Here is a 23,228-nt window from a genome sequence, read left to right as displayed (position 1 = left end):
TTAGCACACAAAAAGAGAATTGCTATGTGTATCAATTGTATCCTGAACTTTGCTAAACTCACTTATCAGTTCTAGTAGCTATTATGTAGATTCTTCAGGAGTTTCTGTGTAGAATTTTGTATCATCTGCAAATAAAGACAGTTTTATTTCTTCCTGTCCAATTGTCTGGCTTTTTGCTTTTTTTCCTTGCCTTACTGCACTGATAAGATCTCTAGTACAAAGTTAGCGTTGAGAAAGTGGACTTCCTTGCCTTGTTCCTAATACTAGAGGGAAAGTATTTAGTTTTTCAAGATTAAATATGATGTTGGCTGTAGGTTTTTTGTGGCTGTCCTATTATCAGGTTAAAGAAGTTTCCTTCTATTCCTCACGTGCTGAAAGTTTTTATCATGAATGCATGTTGAATTTTGTTAAAGGCTTTTCTGCGTCTATTGAGATTTTCATATAATTTTTCTTTTTTAGTCTGCTGATATGAAGAATTACTTTGATTTTTTTTAATGTTGAATCAAGCTTAAAATCCTTGTACAACCCTCTAGTGTATGATGTATTATTATCTTTTTGATACAGTGTTGGATCCAATTTATTACTATATTGTTAGTTCTGTGTCTGAGTTCATGGGGTTTTTGGTTTGTTTTTTTTTTTTGTAATGTCTTTGTCTGGTTTTGCTTTCAGGATAATGCTGGCCTCACACAACGAACTGAGAAGTGTTCCCTCCTATCTCCTGGAAGAGATTGTGGAGAGCTGGGTTATTTCTTCCTTAAATGTTTGGTAGAATTCACCAGGGAACCAGGTGGCCCTAGAGTTTCCTCGATGGGAAAGTTTGTTTGTTTGCTTCCTTTTACTATGAATTTAGTTTCCTTAATACATATAGGCCCATTCAGATTATCTATTATTTCTTTAAGCCACTTTTGTAGTTGTATCTTTCAAGGAATTTGTCCATTTCATCTAAGTCACTCAATTTATTGGCATGAAGTTGCTCATAATATTCCCTTATCCTTTCAGTGTCTGCAGTATCCAACGGAATGTCTCCTCCTTCACCCCCGTTACTGGTAGTTTGAATTTTCTTTCTCTCCTTGATCAGTCTAACTAGCAGTTTTATCAACTTTAGTGCTTTTTAAAAACCACCTTTTGGTTTCAAATATTTTCCCTGCTCTTTTTATGATTCCAATTTCATTGATTTCCAATACTCTTGAAATGGACTAAAGAGCAATAAAACTTAGAAAAAATATAGATAAGCAATGATTCTGAGTCAAGAAATGATTCACTATATTCAGACTCTGATTTAGAAGAAATTTTTAGCAATACCTTCCTCATATTGCTTATATTTTCCTTTTAACAGATGTACAAGTGTTATAATTATATCAATCTGCGTCTGCAAAAATCCCAAATAGCTTTTTCAATATCTATAAATTGATTCTAAGTGATATGAAAGCATTGTGTCATATTTTAATAGGCAGTGCTTTTTTCCTAGTGGTTATAAAATAATGAAGTGTCTTCACGGGAGATGGTATTTTAGAGTAGATGAAACATGCTCTGTGTCTTAATGTCCAGTACAATGAGGTGGAGGCCTCTACAGCAACTCAGATACAGTGGTCTCAAAGCTAAGGGCAAAAGCACGTGCTCGTGGGGCTGAATATTTGGCCGTGAGGCGAGGACAGTGGGCCAGGAGAATGGGGCAGTAATAGGTCAGTGCAGTTGTGTAAAGAAAGCATAAAGGGGAATCAGGAGAAATCTATTTGGAAAGGTGCGCTGAGGCAGGTCAAGTGGAACATTGAGCGATCAGTTAAGAATTTTTCATTGTATTCTGCCTTAATGGATAAACAATGAAGCTTGACAGAGAGTAGTATGTTTCAGGCACATTGACCTGTTAGCAGATATAAAGGGAACTGAAGGAGAGAGAGACTGGAAGAAAGGAAAGAAATTACGAGGGAAGCTTCCAGGGAGAATCGAGAAGCGCTGGTAATTGAACAAGAGAGACGGAGGAGATAAGACCGACTCCGCAGTTTCTACCCCGGAGAACGCGTGGGTTGTGGTCATGACCAACATTCAGGGAGGTGTGCGCTGGACCTGACTGTGGCAACAGAGGCGAGGATGAGGGAAAGAAACACAACAGAGAGGCAGAGATGGGGTGCTTAGGATTCTGCCACAAACTGAGCATCTCCAAGAAGACGCAGACCCAGTGGGCCGCTGTAAATACAGGACGGCACTGAAAAGAAAATTCAGAGACACAGATACAGACTTGTGGCTTATAACCTGGAAGTATTACTGAACGCGATGAAATTACCAACATGGAGAAGATATAATAAAAATGAAAATATCAATATTCACTAACAAGTCTCGAGCCTTCCATGTGCTAGACAGCCTGTTAAGTACTTTTCACAGATTAACTCACTTCTCAACCCTGTGAAGGAGGTACCATTATGATTTCCATTTTAAAGATGGGGAAACTGAGACACAGAGAACATAAGGTACTTGCGCAAGGTCACACAGCTGGAAAGTTGCTCAGCCTGGACAGAAGCCTAGACAATCTGGCTCCAGAACCTGCAACGCCAGGCTGCCCTCTGTCAAGGGCAAAGAGGTGCTTATGAAATGATATATTTGGGGAGTAAGTGAACTCAGAGAAAGAGACAGAAAAGGAGCAATCACAGAGGTACATTCTGACATAAATGTGCTTCTGGCATGAGGATTAAAAATATACACCATGCCAGATGGTCCTTAAGGAGAGTATGGAATGAATGCCACATATTCATCTTATGGATTCTATTTAAACCATGCTAAGCCACCAAGTCATCTTTGCTCTTCATTTTTAAAATTTTTGGATGAGTGGGAACACTTGAAAAAATAAATGGACTCGTTTCCAAGCTGTGGTTTCGTAGATGGTAGCTGCAAATGGTTCAGAGGTTAAAAATAGAACTCCAGAACACTGCTCCTCAAAGTGCATTACCTGGACCGACAGCATCAGCGTCTGGTTAGAAATGCAAATTCTCAGCCCCCATGCCAGACCTATGGAAACTCGGAGTGGGGCTCTGCTCTCTGTTGTAGCAAGTTCTCCAGGTGGTTCTGGTGTGTGCCCAAGTTTGAGAATCACGCTCAAGAAAGTGAAATGATCTACGTGTGTGCGTTAAATTTTTGGGCATCCCATGCCAGGTCAGAGAGCTGATAGGACACAAACCATCCAGTGGTCCCTTAACGCCCAGCCTGCTGGATCCTTAAAGGAGTTCATACTACAGTGGAGGCCAGGTTGGGCGGGAAGTCCCTCCCTTCTGGCGTGACATGGTAGAGAAAAGACAAAAGTCTTCTGTTCCTGGTGCCATCCTCCAGAGACAGGAGCAGGGTCACCTTGGGGAGGGCCCAGGCCTTGCCCCCGTCCGCCGCAGCAGAATCTCCATGGGCTAAACAGACTGCCAAAGAAGTAAATAAATAACCAAACAAACAAATCTGGATGCTTTGCATGTGAGGCTCTGAAAGTCCTCAACTTGCTCTGCTAATGCTCTTAGACCCTGGGTCCGACCCCTCTCTGGGCCTTTCAATGACATTGGAAGTTATCCCTGCCACTTGCCTTCCTTGCCACGCATGCCGCTAGATCCCGGCTCACCCGCACAGTGAAGTGGCTGGCCAAGCCCTGGGCCTGCTGTCCATCACACATGCCAGTGGACCCTGGCACTCCCACCAGGAGACAGTCACTAGGAAAACCTCCCACCTGGTTCTCAGGGGCAGGCCCCGCAGTTGGGAGTTTTCATGCTCTTGGGTAACAAATGCTGTCACTGGTATAGACGGCTACGCTATCACACAGAGACAGTGACTACAGGCTGCACCTGAACTCCATAACCAGCTTGTCAGAGATTATGACGACAGGGCATCCTGACGTAGTGCTCCCCAGTGCTTGAAAGGAAAGGGGAACAAGCAACTAGAATGATGTCTGCATTTTCCATTTGGGAGAAATCACAACCAGATTGATTTATTCAGATGGTCAAGGGGAGAGAAGGAAGACAGGCCCCTGGAGAGAAAGATGGCATCTTGTCCTCTCCACTTGGCCCCTCCCCATCACCACAGCACACCCCACTCAGCCAGCCTCATCTCATCTCTGCTCTCACTGCTCCTCTAGTGAATAGAGCAAGCAGAGTGGGAGGAGCACCGTTTGCAGAGCCCATGACCGACTCTTTCCTTCACGTGTATTTGCCCCATTCTTCCCAGCTGGACTGTGAGCACCTCACACTGCCCGTCGTCTGCTCGCTGTGCTGTGCCCTGCTCAAGGTCATCATCCCACTGTGGTACTCTTCTCACGCCTGCGCGGAACACCTGACCCACTGCCTTGTGGCTCTTGGCCGTGGCCCCCTGGGCATCTGCGATCCACGTACCCCTGTGTCTAGCACATTCTCGTACACAAATGAAGGAGACACGGGGCACAAAATAATTCTGATTGGTGTCAAAACCCAAGTAACGACAGAGAAGTGAAGTGGAAGGACTCAGCCTGCTTCATCCCAAAGCCCAGATACGTTTGCACGCAGGCAAGCTAGTGTTTTCAAGAAGAATTCTAAGCTGAGAAAACACTAACTCCCTCCCTGCTGGGCCTCACCCTCCGGGAGTGCAGGGCTGCCAGAGGCTCAGCCCGTGGAGCACGTTTAGAAGAAGTACATTTAGAATGAACCACAAGTTAGCCATCCAGCACCAGCGAACACAGGGACGGGTGGGCTGACTGTTCATACCCACCACTGCTCTCTGCTCTAATTCGGAGTCAACTAGCCCCGGGGAAGATTTTTACAGATCTGCTCCTTTTCCTGGCACGTTGAACTTAAGTCGACATCAGAGGTGTTTATTTTGTACTGCAGAAGGAATTCTGGAACAGCATAATCGAGTAGTGTAATTGGAAAGATCAGATCCGCGCAGCACCAAGTTCACCTGAGCGAGGCAGCCTCGCTCTCAACGTCACGTGCCAGGTGTGAAAGCACCCATCTTAACACCACTGGCACAATGGATTTTCAAACAGAGGACCTTCCAGATTGCTTCCTGTGGGCTTGCAAAGGGAGAAAGCGACAGAACCAAAGTCCCAGCCATTCAGTGCGGCATGTGGAAGTCATGTCACTGTTTCCAAAAGGAAGCAGCTACCCTAAACCTGAACAGAAGCTGTTCAGATCCCCACCTCCTGGGTGTTTCCACCATTCTGCTGAGCAAGGTGGCGTCATCAGACCTCATGTCATTGCCAGGACCTACCTCGGTTCTGCCAGAGGCCGAGGAGCCAGCGCCTCACCTACGCTTCTTCCTCCGTGTCCGTCTCTGCCACCGCAGCTCCTCACAGCCTGAGCAGGCCCTGAGGATAGGGAAGCTCCATAAACAACACAGATATCTTGTTAGCCCCACCGTGTGCACTGCTCCAATCCCTCGTGGGCTTGTCATGAAATGGCCACGTGACACAGAAGTGTATGAGGCAAGACAGTAAAGCATCCCAATGGGTGTGGTGTGGACGGAGGAGGTCCAGGTGCCAGGCACGCAGCCTGGTCGGCCCTTCTCTTGCAGTAAGTCCGATGAGGGCGTGTGGTCTCGGAGAGGCTTTCACGCACGCGAGAGGAAACGCACTGGAGCCGGGATGGGTGCACACAGACAGGGATGCTCGGGCACTCACGGAGCTGAAGGACTATGTGGTGAAAGTTTTTACCTTGAACTTCTTTTTGAGAGCATTTATAGAACGTGGGAAGCCAGAAGCGATTGGAGAAGCCAGCATTTCCAAGCCTTCCATGTCGTTTCAGAGAAGAGAGAGTGGACGGAGTCCAGCAGCCAAGCTGAGGTCAGCTAGCTTGCCCTCCTTCAGAGTGGAGACGGACGACCCCAGCAAGCCTGGCTGCCATTCTCACCGTATCACGACTCAGAACGCCACGTCTCCAGGCCTCGGCTCCCCTCCTCTTCACATTTCCAGGGCATGCTTGCTACTTTGTTCAAACTCAAGGCCCTATAACTACCAATGGCCCAGCACTGTCAGACCAATACCACATGGTCACACATCTACCTTCTAGCCAAAGTCCCCCCATGAACCATCAGACAGAAAAGATGCCAGTGTCACAGCGTTCGACCCACTCCCTAGTGGACGGCTGATGCTGTGTTCATTTACTCCTCTGCCTCGCGCTGCAGTAATTGAAGAGGTCGTGCAGGGGACCCTGAGCTTCAACACATATGTTATACCACTGATACCAGTGTCCCAAGACCCCATCAATATGCTGGACAAGCACAAAAGGGAGACACTCTCCCAAAAGAAAAATGTTTTCCTTTCAAAGATTTTGATTTCGGTTTCAAACCAAAGGAATTTTATGCATGTTCCTGGAGAATTTTCAAAACATCCCAATTCTGAGCAGAACTCTAGGGCCAGGGTGTGCAAAGTGGAATGCTGGGGAGCGGATCACATCCAAGGGGCAGTGCTGGTGAAGGTCTGGGCCACACCAGGCCCTTCAGGGCCCATTGAAACAACGATGACTTTTAAAATAAGAGAAACAAAAACCCTAACCTGGATTCGATTGTTCACTCTCTACAACTTGGAAAAAGCAAGTTTATGTTGGCTTCCAGACAATGTTTTTATACAGCCATGCACCACATAGCGAGGCTTCAGTCAACGACGGATCGCGTATATGACGGTGGTCCCATGAGATCAGCACCATACAGCCTGGCTGTGTAGAAGGCTGCCCCATTAGGTCTGTGAACGTGCACTCTGTGATGTTTGCTCCAACAACAACATCGCCTGGCGAAGCTCGTCTCAGAACGTCCCCCCGTCGTTAAGTGATGCGTGACTGTACCTCTACCCGAACTCACCCTGGAACTGTAGCAAAGCCACACGTGGCTGAGTCCATATGTCCACGCAGCCCTGGGTGGGAAGCAAACTTGGCCGTAATCTGACAAATCCAAGCAGTGCAGGAAGTCAGCTGGGGTCGTTTGAACCAAATATACACATGAGATGTTCGCATTTCTGGTTGGGGAAGGACCACCTTGCTGAGTGCGCTGGGCTTCGCTGTGTATATACGTACAGCCTTCCATGTCCTAAAAATAGCTTAAGATGATGTCCACTAATAGATAAAATTTAGCACAATAAATGAAACAAAAATGAGATGAGAAAATCAAATGAAAGGAGGAAAGGAGGTCAGGCCATGCTGGTCCGGTGACCAAGGGCAAGTCAGGAGCTTCTGTCACTGTGCAGAGCCAGCCAGACAGGTGTTCCTTAGGTGTCAGACCAGAGAGCATGGTCTCCCCAGAATCCTCCTATCTGATGTGGCGTATCCCACTCTTACAGGAAACACAGTAACAGTTCCTCCAGTTCCCCAGTGAGAGATGAGAACAGTCGAAGGAGAGGAATCCTCAGGGAGGCGCATGGTGTGGCCCACACAGGCGCTCCTCTGACGGTCAGGCTCAGGCCAGGACGGGCAGTCACTGGAGCAATGGTTAATCAGCACTGTTGGCCACAGCACTTTGTGTGGAAACCCAGTGGCCTAAGTCAGAGGAAAGCAGAGGTCTCTGACTGACCTCCAGCTGAGGAGCTGGGTTATCCCTACTTGGGGCCCCCAACTGCCCAGGGTGAGACCAACCTGAGACCCTCCCTCACGCCCCTCATGGGCTGCACGATGCAGGAACGATGGTGGTTTCTCAGTGGGTTCTACAGACTATGAAGCAGTGCTGGCAGTGGGGCAGCGAAGAGGCGGGCAGTTTCCTGCAAGCCAGTTAAGTACAGCTGGGAAACACTAGACTAGCCAAGTTCCATGGTTCTCGGCAGCGGGGTTCCTGATAGCCTTTAATAGTGCAATGTCATCACGAACCTCCAAGGGCGTGGGGAGGTCTCATATGCCACATTCCAAAACCGTACTGGACAAGGGGGCACATTAGGGGGAAGGCCATGCTGGGTTTAGCATCCAAGGGCATGTTGGGAAGCTATTTCCTTCTGCAGAAGCTATTTCTTCTGGCATGCATCTCTGTCCCCTGGGCAGGCTTTCACAAGTACTGGACCTCTCAGCTCCTCTCTGTACCCCACTGATAGGCTGACCCAGGGAAGCAGCGGCTGCCGAGGGCCATCATCTCTGTGGCCTCAATTGCTCTCATGCTCATGGACACTCACTTCTTTGAACACTGGAGTCTTGTGGCTACTGTGCTGAATACCAGCTTGGGCAATAAGATGAAGCAAACAACCACACTGCTTCTTTGCCATGACCTGTGCTGTGATGTCAGATGTGGAAACGTTCTATTTCCCACAACAACCACTGAGGTGGAAATCGGCAGAGCTGGGCTCCACATATAGGCTGTCTCCTCTACCTGGGGGCAGTGATTAGTATGAAAGAGTCACCAAGCTCCTCTGCCCGAAGTGTTGGCCGTACAAGGTGTTTAACAGCCGCCACTGCAACTAAGTGTAGACTCAGTGGCAGCTTTCGGGGGAGTTTTAAAAGTTATCTATTAGTCGGAGAGCCATAACTCACGGGTAGCGCTATTGAAAGTACACAGTCAACCTGAACTCAGACACAGGAACAGCATAAAACTAAACTGACCTCAACAGAAGGACACTTAGTTCAACTGTCAGAGCCTCCAAAGGACACTTATATCCAAAACTTGGAATAGCAGAACAGGTGGGTAGAAATTGGTTATTTGCTTATAAAATATATATATATTTTTAGGAAAGGTGTGGCTGGGAAGTCTTTGGAAACAGGTTTTCTCAGTGCCTGTATAATATAATTTAATTACAACATTAGATTTCCCTACAACCTTTCAAGGCATATGTACTATGCCTTTAGTATATTAAGTAAACCATGGAGGTAGAGTTCAACCACAGACGTGTTCAACACTCAGTTACCATGGAGACCTTGAAAGCTCCACACCTATAGGACGTTGCTGGGAATTCTTCTCCTGGATGCAGAGACTGCTTTCTGACATTGATTTGTCAAATCGTTTCCCACAAGTGGTCTCTGGTTATTAACTAAAATAAGAAACAGGTCACATGATAAAAAATGAAACAAAAGACAGAAAGCATCATGGAGATAAGCAAATGTAGTTTTCAAAAAGTCTAATAAACCCAAGGTAATTCTGGTATAACCAGAACTGAACACCAAGTTTCCTGAGTGCAAGATTGGTGCTCCACTTGGCCCTTTGTGCTGGCCCAACTGTGCTAAAATCAAAATGGAACAGGATTAGAGAAAGACAGTGGGACCTCCACACCCACTAATGTCTGCTCCACAGCTTTCCTGTACAATGTTATTACTTCTGTCCACTTAGGTTCTACCCTAAAGAGTGCTAAGACCCTCATCAAAGGGCACACTGGGATTTTCCACTTGTCCCCCGCCCCCCACGACTCCTGAGGAGCAGGAATTGGTCTGTGCCCTTTGCATGCCCCTCGATTATTTTTATATGCATCTTTCTCCCCAAAACTGGGAGACCAGGCAAAACAAGACAGCCTACTTTGGCCAGCACGCTGTGTGTGCACTGTCAGCAGTAAATGCTCAATGAATACAGCAGGAAAATTAAAATGACATGAAATTATCTCAAGTTCTAGTATCTATAAAGGGAATTCAGTAGAAATGGCCAACAATTCTCTTTAAAGACAACCGCCACCACACACAAGAAGGTGAATACTGTCATATATTCCCACATTTCCCCAGGCACAGGGCAGAGTGCCCTGCTCACAGATGCTGCTCCACACCTGACCTGTCATGGGTAGGATGAACGAATGATTGACTAAGTAAATGTTCAAACTTTTCTTCGAAATACTCTCACTTCAAAATACAATTCCCTGGCCTTGGCAATTTTCATAAGCCATTTTCTATAAATATATGAAGATGGATTCCTCCCTTAGTGTAGATTACTAATGTCAGTGCATTCCCACCAGGTGTGTCTCGAGTCACTTTAGAGAGAATCATCAACTCTTTTGAACACAAATTTTTCTTTGGTGAGGAAGAAGAGGTATCATTGTGGGGCTTAAAACATAACTGAGGTGTGTACATTATTTAGCAGCTAATTACTAAAAATAACGGCTTTCTAAAGCTCAGTCTCTAGACTCTGGCTTGCTAACCCAAAGATACACAATAGGGTAATTTGAATGAAATAAATATGAGGCATTTTCTGAGATCATTGTTTAGATTAAACAATTCCGCAACTGCCAAGCTCATCATCCACAGAAACGTAGCCGTTTCACAGAGCCAGCCCTAGCCTTCCACTGCTCCTTTTCAGGATGGCTTTAGAATCTAGTTGATGGTGGAGAATTTATAAACCTGTTCAAAATCATTGACCCCTTAAAGAATTAGTCTGCTTTCTAAACTACTGCTCCCACGAATATTTCTACTTCCAATTCTGTGCATTTTATTCTTTGTGTAAACTATCAGAAATTCTCTCCTGACATCTTGACCTCCTTTTTTAGAAAGAAGCAACACAGTTCAGTACCTTTTAAAATATCAGTCTGGTATTAGGGTTTCACATATTAAAGAAACAAATGTAAACACTCCATTTGTCTGCAGCTTAATGATAGAAAGGGCTTAGAAGTGGGGAGTGTCTTCAGGTTACTCACGTCAAGAGACACACGTCACAAACATGGATGAACAGGCAAAAGTCTTGAAATACAGTAAGTCCTGACTCCCTGTCACCAGTCACCAGCACTCAAGGGGCAGCCTTTTCCTCTGGAAATTTCCAGGCTGTTAACCTTTGAAATCATTCCTTGCTGAAAGAAGATCACAGGAGTCCATTTTCAAGAGGGCTTACCTGGTAATCTGCGTCCTCGTGCTGAAGTCGAGAGACCTCATTGAGCGTAGAACTTCAATGCACCCCAAGTACTGCAAGGGGAAAAAACGGAAATCATGAGCCCGGGGAAACGAGGGGAAGAGACAATTCCTGACTACATCAAGGACGTTTTTGAAAGCCATACTCGTTTCTTAAACTTCAACTCCATATTCACGGTGATACTTTGTTTTGTTTCTATAAAAGCAATAACTCACACCCATAAGAAAATATCCTGAGTGCTTAGGTTGGCACCACACTCGACTTTTCTGAAACCCATAATATTTTCATTTTATTTAGAAGTATCTTTCTGGGATGAAATCTTGCCATTTGTGACAACATGGATGGACCTTGAGGGTATTATGCTAAGGGAAATAAGTCAGACGGAGAAAGTCAAATATCATATGATCTCACTCATAAATAGAAGATAAAAACAAAAACAAACAAACACATAGAGACAGAGATTAGATTGGTGGTTACCAGAGGGGAAGAGGGGAGGGGAGGGTACAAGGGATGACAGATCGCATGTGTACAGTGATGGAAGGTAATTAGTCTTTGGGTGGTCAACATGATGTAGTCTACACAGAAACAGAAATATAATGATGTACACCTGAAATTTCTAGAATGTTATAAACCAATGTTAACTCAATAAAATAAGTAAAAATAAAAAATTGACAAAGGATCTGAGCAACATTTCTTCAAAGAAATGGTCAATAAGCACGTGAAAAGATGCTCAACACATTAGCCATCAGGAAAGTGCAAGGCAAATGCAGGAAATGCAAATGCAAGATATTGACTACAGCATTACTGTTGTGAGATATCACTTCACACCGACTACAATGGCTATCATAAAAAGGCTGGATAATAACAAGTGTTGGGGAAGATGTGCAAAAACTGGAACCTTCATAACACTGCTGGAGGGAAGGTAAAACGATGAAGCCACTTCGGAAAACAGTGTGGCGCTGCCTCAAAAAGTTAAACACAGAGTTACCATTGGACCCACCAATTCCACTCTTAGGTATATACGTAAGAGAAATAAAAACACGTCCACACAAAAACTTGTACACAAACGTTCATAACAACAATGTTCACAACAGCCGAAAGACGGAAACAACTCAAAAGTTGGTGAATGGATAAACAAAATGTGGTAAATCCTTACAATGGAAAATTATTCAGCCATAAAAAGGAATAAAGTACTGTTACATGCTACGACATAAACGAACTTTGAAAATATTGTGATAAGTGAAAGAATCCAGGCACGAATGGCTTTGTATGATTCCATTTATATGAAATGTCCATACAGTCACTGCAAATACTATTTAATGAAGTTTTTGTTTCAGTTATACAAAATATAAACATGCTACGTTGTGATGTAAAAAAAGGTTCCTTTTTAAAAACTTTTGTTGAGGTATAACTTATATATTGTAAAATGTAGAAATCTTAAATGCATAATCCAATGATTGTTTAAACACGTACCTGCCATTTACCCACCACCAAGGCTCCAGCATCCTCACGTCACATTTCTAGTCCTTTACAGACTTCTAGAGGTTTATAATTTTTAAAGAAAGAACGAAAACACTACAATACCAACATTTTCACCAACATTAAAATTCATTCTTTAATAAATATATTTTGAATTATTTATAAACTGTAATTGAATAAACTCTAGATTACCCTCAAAGATGCTTTACTTTGGTTTATGGGAAAGCCCTCTTCTGCATTATTTAATATAAATTTTCAAAAGTTCAATTTATACATCTGAATTTGTAGCTAAATTTTTTATCAGTTTCACACATGAAAAGGTGTGTGTATGTGACTATGTGGACGCAACTGGAGCTGTGGATAAACAGCTAGAACGGAAGAGACAATAGCTGTGCTCCAAGGCCCTTGGGGAGTTTGAAGATATAAATGTTGTATTCCAAAGCCTTTACATTTAGATTTAGCAGGAATAGACTACATGGTGTAGTACAGAAAAGACTGAATTTGGATTATTCGAAAAACCTGAATTTGAGCCTGACTCTGTCATGTCTTGTTGTGTAACTTTAAGCAAAACTTTAAACTTTCTACAAGTCTCTACACCCATAAAATGTGTCTATTACTCCAATCATTGCACGGCTATGTGAAACCACCAGCACATCACAGTTATCTGGATGCCACCCCCACCATCACAGCTATGAGGACATCTTGACCAATGTCACAGAGATACATGACTTAGACGACCGCCAACATGGCAGGGTGATGTGGTTACAACGACCAACATCCCAGATTCACATGAAGGCCAAGACCAACATGACAGGGCCATGCCCCTTACACCACCACCAAAGTCACAGAGTTACACAAACAGCACATCCACCATCCCAGAGTTACGTGGATACCACCACCAACATTTTAGAATTATGAGAATACCACAAAAACAGCATGGCAGAGTTACATGAACACCATGACCAACATTGTAGAATTGTGTAAATACCATGACGATGTCACAAGTTATATGAACAAGAGTGCAGGGTTACGTGAACACCACCATTGCTGTCACAGAGTTACGTGGATGCCATCACCACCACGGCAGGGTTATGTGAAAACCACTACACTGTCGCTAAGATATGTCAAGACGACGACCCACTTTGCAGAGTTATGGGATTGCCACACCCAGCACGGCCACAATTATGGGAACAGCACAACAACATCCTAGAGTTATGTGAATACCACCTCCAGCAATGTTACAATGAGAGGTAATGACTATGACCAAAGTGACAGAGTCACGTCAATAGCAACACCTCCACCTCTCAGAGACAGGTGAATACTGTCCCCACCACCATTGCAGAGTTATGCAAATTTCATGTCCAGAGTCACTGTGTTATGTGAGCATCCCGTGACCACCATCGCAGATGTGTGACTGCAACAACCATTGCAGATTATCCTAATACTATGCCCACCATCACAGAACACCAACGTCGAACATGGTCACAGTTGTGTGGATACCACCACCACCATTACAGAGTAATGTGGATATGGTGAACATCGTCACAGTTATGTGGTTACCACTGGCAACACTGCAGTGATATTCGAGTACCATGACCACCAACATCAAGGTTATAGTAATACCATCGCAACCATCACAGAATTATCTAAAATGCCACATCCAGCCTCATAGTTAAGTGACTATGTGACATCACAGAGCTGTGTGAAAAGACAGCCAACGATGCAGTTATGGGAATACTACCACGAACACAACCAATGAGTTATGTGACGGCTCCCACCCACTCCACAGGGTTACGTAAATACAACGACCAACACGGCAGTGCCATTTGAATACCATCACCACCACCCCACTGCAGTTGTGTGAATATTGTCACCATCACAGCAGGGTTGCATGACTACTATGACAAACTTCACAGAGTTATCTGGATACCAATACCACAGGTGAGAATTACATAAACACCGCCACCAACATCACAGAGTTATGTGAATACTGCCACTGTATTGCACGATTATGTCAATACCAGAGTGTTAGGAATACCTCCGCCACCAACACAGTTGAGTGGAAACCACAGTGTCACAGAATTAAATGAATACCACCAACACCATCACGGAGCTACGTATGTACCATGACCAACACAGAATTCTGTGAATAACGCTATGACCATCACAGTTATGTGAATACCAACAACAACAACACAGGCCATGTGAATCCATGACCAGAGCTGCAGTGATGTGATTACCACCCCCACCACCATCACAGCCATGTTAATGCCTCCGTTACTGTCACTGAGTTATGTGGATACAATCACCGCTGTCTGGGAGTTATATGATTACCATCACTGTCACATTTGCAGTGCTATGTGAATGCCACCCCCAATGTCACAGAGTTGAATTACCCTCCCAAAGGTCTCTAGCAATGTGTCCTCTCACCACCAATGCCTCAGCAAGCTTATTTCTCTCTCTCCTTCCTAACACTGTAGAGCATCAGCCTTTTGAATCTTTGCCTATCATGGGTAAGAGTATTTCTGTTTTTGTTTAAATTTGCATTTCCCTGATATCTCGTAAGGTTATGTAATTTTTCTCACTTGTTTATTGGCCATGTGCACTTCTTTTTCTGTTAACTGACTATTCATATCTTCGGCCCAGTTTTCTATTAGGTTCTTCATCTTTTTTCTTATGGATTAATAGGACGTTAATCTCCCATTGAACCATTTTTCTTTCGATGGCTCTGCATTTCGTCTAACACATGTTGTTACTGGAGTAGTGCTGTAGTAATTATTGTAATCACGTGTCCATCGTGTTCTGTGTGGCTTCGGAGCACCCTGCTTGTTAGAGAGGGTCTGCCTGTCCCCAGATTCTTACAATAGTCTCCTACATTTCACTTTATCAAATTTATTTATTATTTATTTTTCTATGTATTCACTTATTTAAGTGTTTTAGTTAATGTTTTTCATTTAGCCTTTTAATCTACTAGGAATGTATTTGTCTATATAGGATATGGCATGAGTTATAAGGTCAGCCTCCACTGATGGAACAATTCATGCACGTCTACCCGGACCAATGGGCCAACTCCTGGTACACATATTAAATTCCTAACTCGGTACAGGACTTTACCTCAACTCTATCCTGCTGCACCTCATCTGTCAATTCCTGCGTCTCCTGTGTGTATTTTTCCTTAAGAACTTTAAAATCATTTTTTGAAGTTCCCTTACCCCTCAAAAAACTATTTGGATTCCAAGCAACAATTTCATACTACCTTGAGAAGAACTTATATTTGCTATAAGTTTTCTTATCCATAAACCTGAGTTGTCTCCATTTCAGATATTAGTTATTGCCTTTCCCAAGACTTTATGGTTGCTATTATGCATCCTATACTTTTGTTCTTCAATGCATTCCAAGGCATTTTTTAAAAAGTTTTGCTCACCACTGGGAATGAGGTTTTGATTCTTCCATCCATGTCTAGCACAGAGCTAGCAGAGAAAATCTAGTGATTTATGGCATAAATAGAAAACTCAATTGATGGGCTGCAGAATGGGACAAAACTGAAGAATTATGAAAGCTTGGACAATGGGGCCTAGAAAACCTCCCAGAACTGAAGAAAATCTCCCAGCACCAAAGACACGGAAATACGAAAGTGTCAAGTCTTGGAATTTCGATGCAGAAGTTCCTGTATCTGCCTCATAGGAATTTCAGAAAAAAGAAAAGAAAAATAAAAGGAAATATTCAAGAACGAAGAGAGCAAAAGGTTTAGCGTTTTAGGGAGTCAGATGTGTTTATATCTTCAAGGTTCCAGAAGAAACATGAAAAAGATCCGCCTGCGGACATATGACAGCTTCATTTCAGCACAAAAGGTTCAAAAGCGGAACATCCTGAAAGCATTCCACGAGGGGAAGAGAAAACAGGTTACTTACAAAGGAAGTTCTCTTTCAGAGCCAAATACAGAAGACAAAGCCCATCATTGGAAGACTGAGGAGGAGAAGTGCTGAGCCAAGAATCTTACATCCACCCAAACTCGCACTCAGTGGGAGGGCAAAGCGAGGATTCAGAGAGCTCACCGCCTACAGACACTCTGAAAGAATTATTCCGGAGAAACAGCGACTACAAAAGAGGAGGATGTGGGCTACGAGAAACACTGAAAAGAAAAGAACCAACAAAGTTCCAGTACGCCTTACGCCTTAACAACTATTGACGCATAACTTCAAGTATGTTTGCTTTTACAGTGATGGGGAACTGAAGTCCCAGACAATCTCCACATGCTGGTGGAGGACAGATACGAAAGGGCAGTTGGAGAGAAGGGATGCGTGCCAAAGGCTGCTGCGCTTTGCGAAGGTTGGTCCAGAACAGATGAATTCTAGGAAGCGGTAGAAAAGCGTAAGCCTACATATGTGTGTATAAAATTATGAACCACTGTAAAAATAAAAATAGGATGATCAGGGGGCTGGCGCAGTGGTGTAGTGGTTAAGTTCACGTGCTCTGTTTTGGCAGCCCAGGGTTTGTGGGTTCAGATCCTGGGGACAGAACTACACACTGCTCATCAAGCCATGCTGTGGAGGCATCCCACATACAAAGTAGAAGAAGATGGGCACAGATGTTAGCTCAGGGTCAGTCTTCCTCAAGCAAAAAGAGGAGAATTAGGAACAAATGTTGGCTCAGGGCCAATCTTCCTCACCAAAAAAAGAAAAACTAGGATGATCCACTTTCAAATTAGACAGCCCAACCAGCAAAGAGAAGGGGGAAAACAGAAAATGCACAAATAAAACATAACACCAGTCGCAAGTCCACACACCTCAGTGATCCCAGTGATCAGGAAGGGGTCACAGCAGCCGATGAAAGCTCAAAGACTTTCACATGGATTAAATATATATACATGTGTGTTAAATAACGTGACAAAGAAAACACTAAGAAGATAAAACCGATTCAATCAGGCAAAGGCTAGTAAAAGAAAGCAGTGCTATAACGGGGGAAATATCTCACTGACAGTTGCAAGAAAGAAAAAACACGAAATAAATTTAACAAGAAACTTACGGCCAACTCGAAGAACCTTAGGGAAGGATGAATAAAGAAAAGCAAGCCTGCACGAACGGAAAGGCATGCCACAATTTCTGGATTGGAAGATGTAATACTAAAAACATGCCAAGTCTTCCTCAAATTAATCTACAATTTTATTGTCATGCCAATGAAAGTTGCAACAGGATTTTTTCCCCCAGAATTGAAAAATTAATTCCAAAGTTTATATCATAAAGGAAGATCCCTGAGAACGCAAATTTGTGAATAACACAAAAATGAAAAGGAACTCATGCAAATGATATGATATTGATGTGGGAAAAGACAAATCATGCAGGGACTAGAATGAGCCCAGCAGAAAAGTATGGATCTGTGGGAATCCTTGAAGAAAAGATGAGCCAGTCACTAAACACGTGGATATGAGTAGCTGTAAGTTGGGAAAAGAATGATCGAGACAGCCCTGCCCAGAGCTGTTGTGTACAGTTGTGTAAGGTGTGTGTTACAAACACTGTGGTGTGTGAATGGCATGCCCTCTCCAACATGCCCAACCCACTCCGTGCACAAAAATAAATCCCAAAAGGATGAAAGAGCTAAAGCTAAGAAACAAAATTATAGAAACATTAGAAAAAAACAGAGAATAATATTTCTGTAACAAGACCTAAAACTCAAAGGCCATAGTGAGCTCATGAAAATTAATAATTTTTGTAGGAAAAGGCAAATGATATAAAAAAACAGGAAAAGGCAAGTGAAAGACTCTGAAAATGCAATAAATTTAACAAAAAAGTAACATGCAGGGTACTCAAAGAGTTTCTATGAGTCATTAAGTGAGCTCATCACCTCAGTGGAAAAAGTGGGCAAAGGATACAGACAGGAGACTCACAGAGGAAGAAAGACAGCTGGCAACATGCATCTGTCAAACTAGTGAGCAGAAAAATTAAAATAAACACCAGAAAGAGACACAATTTTCCACCCAGCAGAGTGGTCAAATTAGGTGAAGAAGCAGGAAAATGGGCCTGTCACACGTTCTCGTAAAAAGTGTAATTTGGTGAAACCTTTTTAGATGACTATTTGGAAGTACCTGTGGACATGGAAAATGTGCCCTTGGACTCAGTAAGGGTATTTGTAGGACCCTATTCATGCATAAGTGCACAACACCGTGTGTACGAAATATTCACTGCTTCATTGCCTGTAAAGAGGGCAGATCTGAACCCCCTCCTCAAATGTCTATCAATAAACGTGTGGTTAAACACTCAGGGCACATCCACACTAGGATTCCCAATGCAGCCATTTTTAAAATGATTTAAGCTTAGAGTCTCCGAGAGACACTGTCACTTTCTCCACATTCTTTTGGTTAAAGCAGGTTATGGGGTCGGTCCAGACTCAAGGAGAGGGGACCACCCAAGGGTGTGAACGCAAGGGGGGCTTGGTTCCCTGGGTCCACCGCCGGAGACAGGAGGGCACAGAGAGGAGATGCAGGTGGAGCAGTGGAAGGAGAGACGGGAAAGAAGGGCCTTATCTCTGAACACTTCTGTACTGTTTAAACATTTTGTGACTAAATGTGTTCATTTATTACTTGTACAAAATAACGAAAAATTAAAGATATTTTCCACCCATAAAAAAGATCATGCTTAATAAGATTGGACCTCCATGCTAGGATGCAGAATTGACCACAAAGTGATCAAGGACGTCTGGTGACTCTTGATTACGAGGGATCTGGAGCTGCCTGTCCATCCTCTGGAGAGTCACCTTGCCCTGTAGCTGCCAAGGGGAGCGAAGTGGTCAGTGAGGCCAGCCACGCCTCTCAGGTGGGCTACTCCTATTGTGGTGTCACTGAATTCCATCCCCTCGCTTCAGCAAGCCGTCGGGAGTGAATGTGTGATGCCAGTCTCAGTCCTGGAGTTTGGTGAAACTGCCTGAACCATCTACGGTCCAGGAGTACAATGGTGCTCCTGGTACAATGCAGCTTCTGGAGCTGCACAGTTAACGGTAACTGCTCCTCAGTCCCCAGAGCTTCCCAGCCAGAGAGTTTAGGAGAACTTACGAGTAATTAACCTTGGTGATTTCTACCTCAGTGACTATTAGAGGTACCTTCTAATTCTAATTTGAAATTATTGTGTCCAGGCCCTGGTGGTCTACTGGTTAAGATTCAGTGCTCTCATTGACATGTCCCCAGTTGGTTTCCCAGTCAGGGAACCACACCATCTGTCTGTTGGTTGTCACACTGTGGGGCCTGTGTGTTGCTGTGATGCTGAAAGCTGTGCCACCAGTATTTCAAACACCAGCAGGGTTACCGCTGGTGGACAGATTTCAGCAGAGCTTCCAGACTAAACAGACTAGGAAGAAAGACCTGGCCAGCCACTTGCAAAAAAATTGGCCATAAAAACCCTGTGAATAGCAGCAGAGCACCGTCTGATACACTGCAGGAAGGGGAGAGACGAAACAGGGCTCAGCTCTGCTGTCCACAGGGTCCCTAGGAGTCAGAATCAACTCGTGGGCACTCACAGCAACAGGCTCGTTATTGTCAAGCATGGTCTATAAATGGGAATGTCGTCCATGCTAGACCTGTAGAAAAACCTGTTAGATCTTGAATATTTATTATTAGCATACTAATTTGCCCTTTAGCCTTCTGGTACTGGACAAAAAGTGTCTCTTAAATTACTTTAAAATGCCTGAGTAATCCTTAAATTGTAGCTATTAATAATATTAGTACTTGTTTGCTAATTACCTGTAAAATATCCTACATCGTTCATGTCACAATTCATAGGCACTTATCTGCACCTGTTAGGATGCTCAGGGAGGGAGAAATTGAACAGGTCTCATTGTGCCTTGGAAGACTTCCAAGTCACGCCTGTGAAAGCCAGACCACGGGGCAGCAAAAGAAATGTGCCAAAGCCGGGCTGAAGAATGACCGCTGGGAATCGAAGAAGGGACCATGGAGCAGGGTCCACACTAACTGTACGTCTGGGGCAGTGGAGCTCAGCGGGGTCCCCTGAAGGAGCATCGGCATCATCTGGGAACTTATTAGACGTGCAGGCTCCGAACCTCCTGCAAACTCCCAGGGATTCTCATGTGCACTCAGGTCTCAGGTTGGTCTGTATAGCGACTGATCTAACTTTCCAAGATTTTTTATCTGATCAGTGTTGTATGCAGGCTACATAAGTTCAAATATCGCTTCTTCTATTTAATCAGTATAGCGTTAGACAATTAGCAATTTTTTCCTTAAATTAAAATCTCCCTGAGCCTCGCTTTCCCTACGTGAGAACATGGATGATATTATCTACCTCTTGGATTTGTTGAAGTATAAAACCCACCTGTAAAGTGTCTCACACAACACCTGGCACACCACGTGGCTCGAGACACCAGTCATATTGTCATATGTATGTGTTAGTCCAGATTCCTAGAGGCACCTTCACACACATGGCTCAGGGCTCTGATACAGTTCACATGTAGCTAAAAATGGCATACACTTTGGTATGCTTTGTTTCTTCAAACTCTAGATTACAGTGAGGGTCCCAGAATATCATGGCTTTTAGATTGTCAGGGAGGAATCAATGTTCCTTTACCCTTCTATGTTCTTATGGCCAGTCTAAGAATTAAATTTAGGCAGATTAATGGGAGAAAATCAAATTTAATTGCATATGTACAGGAACCCCACATACATGAGAGGGTCAGAGACATGAAAGTAAAATGAGGTGTATACGCCATCTAGAGCTAAGGAATGGGATAGGGGCCTGAGGTTTCAGAAGGGAGGAGGGTAATTCATGGGACAATAAGAGCAGATGTTCAGTAGAGGTTTGCCCTGCCATGCAGATAGGTCATAAAAATTCATTTCTGGTAATAACTCTTATGGTCAGGGCCCCCAGTTTAAATTCTTTAAAGGAGAGGTAGAAGTTTCTCTGGTCCCACAGGGTCTTGACTGCCTTTAGCTCAATACATTCTACATACCAAAGTGGCATATCCTGGGGAGGCCTGTTCTGAGCCCCTTCAAGACCCTCCTTTTCCTTCTGTAACCCATGGACACACGACCCCCTCTAAGGGCATCAGAAAGCCCAGATCTTAGGAAGCTGATGGCATAACAGTGGTAGAAGGACTTTGTGAAAACCAAAGTTCGTATTAAAATAAAATAATTCCAATCAAGTTTCTGAGGGCTGTCTTCAGGAAACAGAGAAATATGGGCAAACAGCACTGTTATTAAAAATAATAACTCAAGGACAAGGAATAAAATTAGTTTTTTGAATGACAAACATTGAAAGCAAAAATGTCGAGGAGTGGAGACCGAGCTCCCATAACAGAAGTGAGGATGTCACTGACAGAATAAACTGAGCTGGCTTGTTCAAGAATTCAAAGAAATGATGCGGGTGTGTAGGCAAGAAACCGGAGCCATCAGAAAAAGAGCTGCAGCTTAGAAAGAATTCCCATTCATCGGAGCAAGAGGAAAGTAAAGGAAAATGTTGCTCCTTCCACACGCAAGAACAGAGCAATAATTGCAACAGCCCTAAGACAAAAGCCACTGTTTTGTCAGAGTCTTGGTACAGATGCTTCCCTGTGACTATGGGTCTGAGCCGGCTGCAAATGCCTGGAAAGGGCAGGAAGACAAAGCAGAGTTGGGAAGAATTCATCACAGACATGTCACCCTCTGCAGACTCAGATGGCCCTTGTCTCACCCTGGAGAGCTGTGAGCTGCCATCTCAGGGGTGTGCGGAGACCTAAGACACAGGGGTAGTCATGGCCATGAGTGGTCTGAGGGCCAGGGTGACATCGGAACTGTCCCTGTGGCTCTGGCAGTATGTCTGTCCTTCCCTCCCCCATCTCCCTAGTCTTAGGGGGTGAAGGGCCTAGGGGAGAGGGGTACACAATGTTGGAGCCAGGATTGCAGAAGGTCCCCATGGGATCCAGGAAGTTAGGGACAGAAGAACAACAGAAAATTGTCTGGGGTTCAAGACTTATGGGAGAGCCTGGAGCCCAGAGGGGGCTTGCCCAGACTGACACCAGGCTGACACCAGTTCCACACAAGGTTGCCATAAGGGAAGCCATATTGTAGAAAAGAAACCATATTGTAACTTTAAATGACCTCTGATTAACTAACCCCAACATGCTCTGTAGATTTTATGGCTCCTCCAAGCTGCTATAAGTCCATAATTTTGTTCTTTTGAGTTCCTCAGGAATGTGATGACCCCCAGGCAGAGAGTCTATGCTGATAGCCATCATCAATGACAACTGAGAGATCAGAGTGTTGTTCCTGTCTCTGATGCACATCCAGTAAAACAAAAGACTATCAGGAACTCAGACCAGATGTCTGTCCCCACCTGGAGATCATCAGATGGAGGCTCCACTGGGATTAGGTCTATTTTTCAGGGACTTTAAAATTTGGGTCATCTATACTTCTTATCCTTCTGGTCCAATACTTGATTATAAAATGTGACTTTCGATGTTCTTCCAAAACTGTTGAGCAAGGTACAAAATTCTAATAATACAAAATGTCAACATGAAGAGAATGTTTCCAAGTGAGCGATAAACAGTTTCATCCCTCTGACCCAGATCTATGCCCCAATTCAACAGGAAGTAGCTAGATCAGTTGTCACCCCAAATTCCTCAAGAATAAGGAATGACCAAAGAATATGGGGATTGAAACTGGAAAACAGTTAGCCATTGATGATTAAGTAGCTAGGAACTAAAGCTTTTTTTCCTTTTTGCAATTACTGTTTATAGCTTTTAGCTCTTTAACCCACCCACCGTTAACTGTGCTACTTAGGCAATACACTACCTGACTCCCACTAGGCTCCTATAGATAACATCTCCCTGGAGCCTGGGTCACCATGGTAATGGGTGTGTGAGCTGTTTTTCAGGAATTAGAACCCCTTGTCCACTTCAAGCCGGTTGACACCACCAACCCAGCAAGTGGACCCATGCAGATGTCCAATAAGCAACCTTTTGACATCAAGAAACTAAAAACTCCACCCTCAGATCATGATAATTCTGCCATTTTGTGGGTATGCGTTCTGTGAAGAGGCATGGAGTCTGAC

General features: G+C 44.0%; 1 protein-coding gene across 1 annotated transcript in view; it reads right to left on the bottom strand.

The window, feature by feature from the left end:
- The window catches only part of LOC124241335 (SHC-transforming protein 3), a 116,097-nt gene that overhangs the window by 66,028 nt on the left and 26,841 nt on the right, over positions 1–23,228 (bottom strand). The window contains exon 2 of the mRNA XM_046665037.1: positions 10,705–10,775. Within this exon, the coding sequence (XP_046520993.1) occupies positions 10,705–10,775 (71 nt within the window). The remainder of the gene's footprint in view (positions 1–10,704; positions 10,776–23,228) is intronic.

The sequence above is a fragment of the Equus quagga genome, chromosome 6 (assembly GCF_021613505.1).
Source record: "Equus quagga isolate Etosha38 chromosome 6, UCLA_HA_Equagga_1.0, whole genome shotgun sequence".
In the NCBI taxonomy this organism is placed as follows: Eukaryota; Metazoa; Chordata; class Mammalia; order Perissodactyla; family Equidae; genus Equus; species Equus quagga.
This window is presented reverse-complemented; position numbering and strand designations above follow the sequence as displayed.